The 7,440-nt window shown below is 51.3% G+C and overlaps 1 protein-coding gene across 6 annotated transcripts in view; it reads left to right on the top strand.

The window, feature by feature from the left end:
- The window catches only part of CIC (capicua transcriptional repressor), a 50,976-nt gene extending 43,536 nt beyond the window's left edge, over window positions 1-7,440 (top strand). For 4 of the 6 annotated variants that reach the window (XM_077336749.1, XM_077336753.1, XM_077336750.1 and 1 more), the window contains exons 18-21: window positions 2,183-2,337; window positions 4,217-4,348; window positions 4,640-4,771; window positions 6,226-7,440. In XM_077336749.1, coding sequence (XP_077192864.1) covers window positions 2,183-2,337; window positions 4,217-4,348; window positions 4,640-4,771; window positions 6,226-6,569 — 763 coding nt within the window. In that variant the 3' untranslated portion in view covers window positions 6,570-7,440. The remainder of the gene's footprint in view (window positions 1-2,182; window positions 2,338-4,216; window positions 4,349-4,639; window positions 4,772-6,225) is intronic. The other 2 variants (XM_077336752.1, XM_077336755.1) reach the window with 1 other exon arrangement.

Below are 7,440 nucleotides of genomic sequence, written 5' to 3' on the forward strand. Positions count from 1 at the left end.
ATGGGCAATCAATTCCTGGGGCCCTCCTTAACAACAGCTGAACTCGCGATGTCACAAGTTGAGCTGGGGACCTTCCACCCATAAAGCCTTTATTCCTGCTGGTGTTCCCTTGTTCTGCCCCAGATGGAAGGAAGAGTTAAGCAAGTGGTATCTTAAAGATCCCTGCAGCAAGCAGGCAGGCAGGCAGGAAGAGGGAATTGCAGGCTGCACCCTGGAGCAGTGTCACAGCCCAACATTACATCTCCCAAACAATTTTTAGGTCAAGCCACTCAAACCTGCTTAAGATCCTTGGCCCTGAGGAAATTAAAAGCGGTCTCAACCAAGGCCACGCCTGGTGGACCGTGGCCTGGTGAGATCAGGGCTCCGTAGGATATTATTTTTTATCATTTATGTATACTTTGATTTGATTTATAACCACCCCTCACAGTCTAGCTTTCTCGAGGCCATGTACAACAAAGAATAAACAGTTGATAGAACATAAAACAACAATTAATAATATAATAGTACATAAAACAATAATTTAAAAGTTTAAACGAGTTGCTGCCTGTATCAGTCTGTATGGTTTTATAGGCAATTCAGCTAGATTGAGAGGAGTTGGAGGGAGGCCTAGTTTATGTGCAGTCTAATCTGCTTTCTTGGTTGGCCTCAACCAAATGCCTGGTGGAAGAGCTCCAACTTGTAGGCACAGCAGAACTTAGGAATTTCCGTCAGGGTTCTGATGTCTTTGGGGAGCTTATTCCACCAGGCAGGAGGTGAAAGTGAATTTCTGGATGAGGCCAAGTGAATTTGTTTAGGGCCAAGGATCCTCAGTTGATTGGTGAGGCTGATTCTGTGAAGGCTCAAGGGGGTGGCAGGTTACAGTGGATGAGCGATAGGGATGTGAGTGTCCTGCATAGTGCAGGGGGTTGGACTAGATGACCCAGGAGGACCCTTCCAACTCTATGTTTCTATGATTCTATTCTATGGTGTTACTAGATCAAAGTGTTTTCCGGGGAATGCAGGGCCTGTAAGACAGGCCTGTTCCAGCAGGCGTATGGTTGAGGCCTGTTGGACGTTAAAATTCCTGCTGATCTCCCTGTCTGTATATCCTTCAGTCATTCCTACATTTTCCAATTTCATGTAGGAACGGACAGGCACTGCCCCCACCTCCTCCTCTCATTTAATTGTAGCACTAATATAGGGCAAGCAGTTTAAGATTGGTAACTCGAGATTGTTGTATTTTTAAGAATGTATTTTAATGGAAAACTATGATTTGATTGTGATTTTATAAATGTGGCTTGCATGTTTTTAACTCTGTTGTAACCTGCCCTGAGCCTCTAGAGAAGGGTGGGCTAAAACTGCAAAACTGAAATGAAAATAAATATCTGTTCAGTAATTTGCATGAGTGAGTATGTGTCCTGCTGTCCAAGGCAGGGTGGAAAAAGGGTTCCATGAAAGCAGGATGGTTACAAGACTAAAGGAGGTCCAGCGTAGACTGAACATTCCGCAGACGGAAGATGCTTTCATCAGTGGAGCAGAACTTTTCCTCCTCTCCACCTCCCACTGCAGTCCATTGATCTCCCTGCACAGCAAGAAACCCCTCAAGAATGGAATGAAAGGGAGAACTGGCTAAAAATTCCTCTCCCCCATGAAACCCCCAAGAATGGCACACAGGGCCAGTTAGAGGTCTGCAAGTTGGAAGGGGTAACTGGCCAAAATCACATCTTCCCGTAACCTGAATCCCACCTGAAGGAATCAGGTTTTGTCGGGTGTTGAACCCATGTGGCTGGTAGCGACTTCAGGGGCACGTTGTTGACCTGAACACAATGGCTCTTTCTTGCACTGCTCATGCCTACATGATCTTGCTCATCTTAATCCCTCACCTGCTTCCCTAATGTGCCTATGTGCTGCTTTCTTGCCTCCAGAAGCCAATACATATAACAGTTTTTCTTGGACCCACGCTAGTCTCCTTGATTGTCTGTTTCAAGTCCTGCCTGCTTTGCTCAGTCTTGTGTCATTTGTCAAGTGATCCAGTGTTTTGTGGCGCTGATGGAGAGCAGACCTGAGAGCTGGCAAGGTGGGCAGCCCCATTTCAAAGGGGCGAAGTGCCGAGCAGGCAGTTACGGTGGTAAGCCTTATGGGCCCGCCCAGGAGAAGCAGGGTAGATGCATTTGTGACCCATACCCTCCCTGTCCCTCCCCAGCAGGGTTCTGTCGGAGGTGGATTTCGAGGAGCGGTTTGCTGAGCTTCCCGAATTCAAGCCGGAGGAGGTGTTGCCCTCGCCCACACTGCAGTCCCTCGCCACTTCACCCCGAGCCATCCTGGGCAGCTACCGCAAGAAACGCAAGAACTCAACTGGTGAGCTCAGCCACTGGACCTGAGCAGACCTGGCAGGTGGAGGGGTAGCCCACACGGAACATCCAGCACCATCTGGGAGGGGAAAGCGTCCTGGGGACTGTCCCACGAGAACGTGTGGTGGGAGCCAGGAGACCTCAGTTCAACTCTGACGAGAGGGGCTGGATAAAAACATGATTGACAGAGAGGTGGAAGATCTAGGCTCGGCTCAGTTACGAGGCAAGGGGGCAAAGGGATGGGCAAACAGCAGGAGGAGCCAGTCTACAGTGGTAAGGCGGGAGAAGCTGAGTGATCCGGGCAATGGGATATTGGTCCTCAAGGGAGGGAGATCTGTGGCTTTGAACAGGTTTTAGTGATGTGTTTTAGACCAGGGATAGTTAACCTGTGGTCCTCCAGATGTTCATGGGCTCATGAGAATTGGGATGTTCATGGGCTCATGGGAATTGTAGTCTATGAACATCTGGAGGACCACAGGTTGACTGCCCCTGATTTAGATCATTATTACAATGTTTTATTGCCCACCGAGGGACCTATGGGGGGGGGGGAAGTTGAATCAAAATACAGTGAATTAAGACCAAGCAAAGTTTATTCAAGGTATAAGCTTTCATGTGCTCATACCCTGAATAAGCCTTTCTTGATCTCAGAGGTGCCACCGGACTCTAAATTTGACTCTAAATTTGTTTTGCTGCTTCAGACCAACATGGCTTCCCACTTGAGTGAACTTAAAAGGCCAGCTCTCTAGTCCTCATGGCTGTGAAGAAACGTCGGCCACCAAAAGTTCAGAAAAAGAGAAAAAAGGCATACATGATCTCATATGTTGTGAGGATAGTCTTGCGTTTCCACATTAATGGGATAATGTGGAGCTGGAAGTAAGGCATGCTCCCATTGGTTGTGTGAGATAGCCCTTAGAGCTGTTGCTGTAGTCCCTTGCCAGAGCATATATGGCCTTGGGAAACTCCTTGTCCTCCATCAGAATTCCCGACACTCTTAGGTAACAGTTGAAGCCCCTTTTCTGTGTAGGCACTGCATTAGCCATGGAATGGAAACCAGGCTCAGCCAGAGGGTGCGTGTCCTTTTGGAACTGCATCCCTCAGGGCAGTCCTTCTCTGCCTCTTTACCTGTTCGGCTATAAGGTTCTGTGCCTGCTGTCTGGGATAACACAGGATGTTTTGCTTAGAATCAACCGGACCTGTCTGTAGCCATGTGCAGGTGGCCTGTGTTAGAATAAGAATATCCTCCAGAGCAGGGGTAGTCAACCTGTGGTCCACAATTCCCATGAGCCCCTGCCAGCAAACGTTGGCAGGGGCTCAGGGGAATTGTAGTCCATACGTTTGCTGGCAGCGGTTCATGGGAAATTGTAGTCCATGAACATCTGGAGGACCATAGGTTGACTACCCCTGCTCCAGAGGACCAGTCGAGAAAGGAGATAGGTAACCTGACAGAAGATCAACCTTGTGTGGGCATCACAGGGAACTGCAGTGTCATGCGTAAGCAGGTGGGCTCGTGGAAAGGTTTCTGAACTAGTGACATTTGTGCCCTCAGTGGGGCAAGACTGGACTAAGCCATGTGGATTCAACACCTTTCTGAGTTACTTTGTGGCTGAGAATAGATCTCAGAGAACAGAGTTCAAGTTCTGTCTCAGCCAAGTTGAGTGGCCTTGCAAAATGCCACCCTAGAGGAAGAGAGTTACCATTGTGATAAGACAAGTGAAAGGTTATGTGTTTTGGATGACTGTTGGGGAGCGTAAGAGAAAGATATTGGTGACATCAGGCCCATCTGGAGCTATGTTTGTTGGCTTTCCTTTGTCGCAGGGTTTGCATGCCTCTCTTTGTCTCTCTCTCTGCGGCCTGCTGACTCGAGAGGGCCTTGTGTTCCTTTTCAGACCTTGACTCCTCCACCGAGGATCCCATCTCCCCCAAGCGGAAGATGCGCCGTCGCTCCAGCTGCAGTTCAGAGCCCAACACCCCCAAGAGTGCCAAGTGCGAGGGAGACATCTTCACTTTCGACAAAACCGGTAGGCGAGGAAAGAGGCCCGAGTCTAGAGATGGGAGGAAGGACTGGGGGCTGCACTGGAAGCTAAGCTGTTCCCTCCCGCCTGCCAAGACTGTTAAGGAGCTCATTATGAACCTGGTCAACAATTACGACCTGCCCAGTATCAAGATGTGGGAAGGCTGGTGAGCTCAGAGGGTCCTGGGAGGAGAGATGGACAGCCAGTGGCCCTGGAGCACCAAAAGTCAATTGACTTTTCACAAGAGCTTTCCTGTTTACAGCAGCCTCCAGCTAAGCAGTCCTTGTCTTCTTGCAGGCACTGATGCTGACGATGTACTCGGAGAGCTGGAGTACGAGAAGGTGCCGTACTCGTCGCTCCGGCGCACCTTAGACCAGAGGAGAGCTTTGGTCATGCAGCTCTTTCAGGATCATGGCTTCTTCCCTTCAGGTACGAAGGATGATTTCAGACGGAGGCTGGGGGCCAGAGTGGCTTTTGCAACCAGATTCCAAGGCATGCGTGGTTTATTTTTAGTCAACCTTCCCCTCACCCCACCTTTTAAAAAAGGCTTCTAAGCCAAACGCGGGAAGCTGCCTTACACTGATTCAAACCCATTGTACCACTAAAGTCAGCGTTGCCTATCCAGTGGCAACAGCTCTCAGAGTAGATGCGCATTTGGGAGAGATGTCTGTTCATGTCCCCAACAACTGGATGCTTTTAACTCAGACTGGTTGCAGCTCTCCAGGGTCTCGCTTCCTGCCTGATGGTTCTTACAGGAGAGCCCAGAGACTTGATGCCAGATGTTATACCACAGCCCTGGTCCCACTGCGGGGGCTTCCAAGTGTTGTTGAATAGAGCAAGACTGCAGTTGCACCTTTAAGACCAGGGGTAGTCAAACTGCGGCCCTCCAGATGTCCATGGACTACAATTCCCAGGAGCCCCTGCCAGCAAATGCTGGCAGGGGCTTCTGGGAATTGTAGTCCATGGACATCTGGAGGGCCGCAGTTTGACTACCCCTGTTCAAGACTGACAACATTTGTTAGATTTATTGCCCAATTATTTATGCATCTTGACTCTAGCCCTTCCTAGGAACTAACCTCTTTCTATATGCGAGGCTGGAGGAAAACGGATTCAAATTTTGATCTGTGGCTTCAGACCAACGCAGCTACCCACCTGAATCTTTTTTTAGGTGAGCAGTGACTCACAAAAGCTCATTCCCTGTCACAAATTTTGTTAGCCTTTATTAGGGACTACTAGACTCTTGTTCTTTTCTCCTGCTCCAGACAGACTAACAAGGCTACCCATCTTGATCCTAATACGTAATACTCTGGGATACTGCCTGAGAGCACCTCTCTGGGTGGCAGTCTGTAACAGAAACATAGCTGGAGAGGTAGGGGTGGAAGGGCAGTGATGCCACCTTCCGTTGGCACTTTTGAAGAAGAAGAAGAGTTGGTTCTTATATGCCGCTTTTCTCTACCCAAAGGGTGGGGCTGCTCATAGACCCATTATGCACGGGGGGAATAACGCACATTTGGGGTGGAATGGCGATGACTAAAATCACCGATAATGCACGGTGCCGGCTGCAACCGGCCACAGCTTCGGTGCATGCCGCCTAAAAAGCCGCGTTAGCGAAACGCGGAAGAAAGCGCAGCTTCCGGGTGACCGGGGCGCAACCAGAGGTGGCGCCGGGATCGCCACGTGCATAATCGGTTACTCTGGGTTTTGCTGCCGTTGCGCCCCGTCCCATGCATAACCAGTGTGCTTCGCGTCTTCCCCCTCTGCATTTAATATGTGACCCGAAATCGCTGTTTCGGCGGCTGTGCATAATGGGCCATAGGGTGATCTGCCAGCTTTCCACCTCCTCCTGCTATGGTGCTGACGGTTGGCGTGTCCTCCTTCCACAGCTCAAGCCACTGCAGCTTTCCAGGCCCGCTACTCCGACATCTTCCCCACCAAGGTCTGCTTGCAGCTCAAGATCCGAGAGGTGCGGCAGAAGATCATGCAGGCGGCCACCCCTACGGAGCAGGCGCCCAGCACACCGGAGCCCGGCAGCTCCGCCAGCCACGGCAGCTCCATGGAAGGGCAGCCTCTGGAACTGGCTCTGGCACAGGACTCAGCACTAGGTGGAGCAGAGGCTGCAGCCCCCCCAGCCCCCCCTTCCACCACAGCTGGTGCCTGGGACTGTAACCAGCAGCCTTCGCCCGGCGGTGGCACCAGCAGCAAGGGCAGTGGCACCAGCGGCAGATGAATGGCTGGTGATGAACAGCTGAGCAAGATGTAAAACAGCCTTGCGGGGGGAGGGATCCCGGAGCTTTGCCCCCCCGTCCCCCTCCCACGCTCTTCCCCTGCTAACTTTGCCTTTTCCCAAAGGGGGTATTGGTGACCCTTGTCCTGTGTGAACTCTTCCTGGCCTCCTCACACTCTTCCCCGGCTACTTTGCTTAGGGGGTGGGATGGGGGATTGTGGGCTCCTTTAGGTCCCTCCCACGGATGGGCAGGGTGATGCGAAAGAGATATCAGCCATTCCAGGACGTTAGGCGGAGAGGCCCCGAGATCTCTGGGGGTGGGGGGCGCAGTAGGTTGTGGGCAAACGGATACCTGTAAAGTGACAGATTCTAGTCCCCTTCTTCCTTCTAACAATGTTAAATATTCTCAGACTGTACCCCACCCCCCCAATGCATACTCGTTGCTTCTGTGTCAGTAACTGGGGAGGGGGAGGGACGAGTCTTTCCACCCACTGCTGCATAGAGGGAGGGGATGTGCCTCCTTCATGGGAAATTGGCTTTCATTCCTGTGTTTGAAAGGCCTGATCAGGAGGAGGCAGTGTTGGAGAGCGCTTTGGAAGGTGACTTTTCCTGTGTGGTCAAAACAGGGAGTGAAGAAGAGTTATTGGGGAGATGAGGAGACTGACTTGGCAGCGCACAGCCCGAATTCAGCCGGGAGCAGAGACGGTCTTTGGGCGCAGGAGACAATATGGCTGGAGAGCTGTGCCAGCAGGCGGGGGGCTCCCCCCCCCCAAGCGTGAGCACGCTGGTGGCCGAAGCCACATGTTGACCATGTGTAACCCCTTCTGTATTGGGGTGGCCCCACCTCACATGCTATTAAAGCTCTTTAACAATC

This window comes from Paroedura picta, chromosome 5, assembly GCF_049243985.1.
Source record: "Paroedura picta isolate Pp20150507F chromosome 5, Ppicta_v3.0, whole genome shotgun sequence".
NCBI classification, from domain to species: Eukaryota; Metazoa; Chordata; class Lepidosauria; order Squamata; family Gekkonidae; genus Paroedura; species Paroedura picta.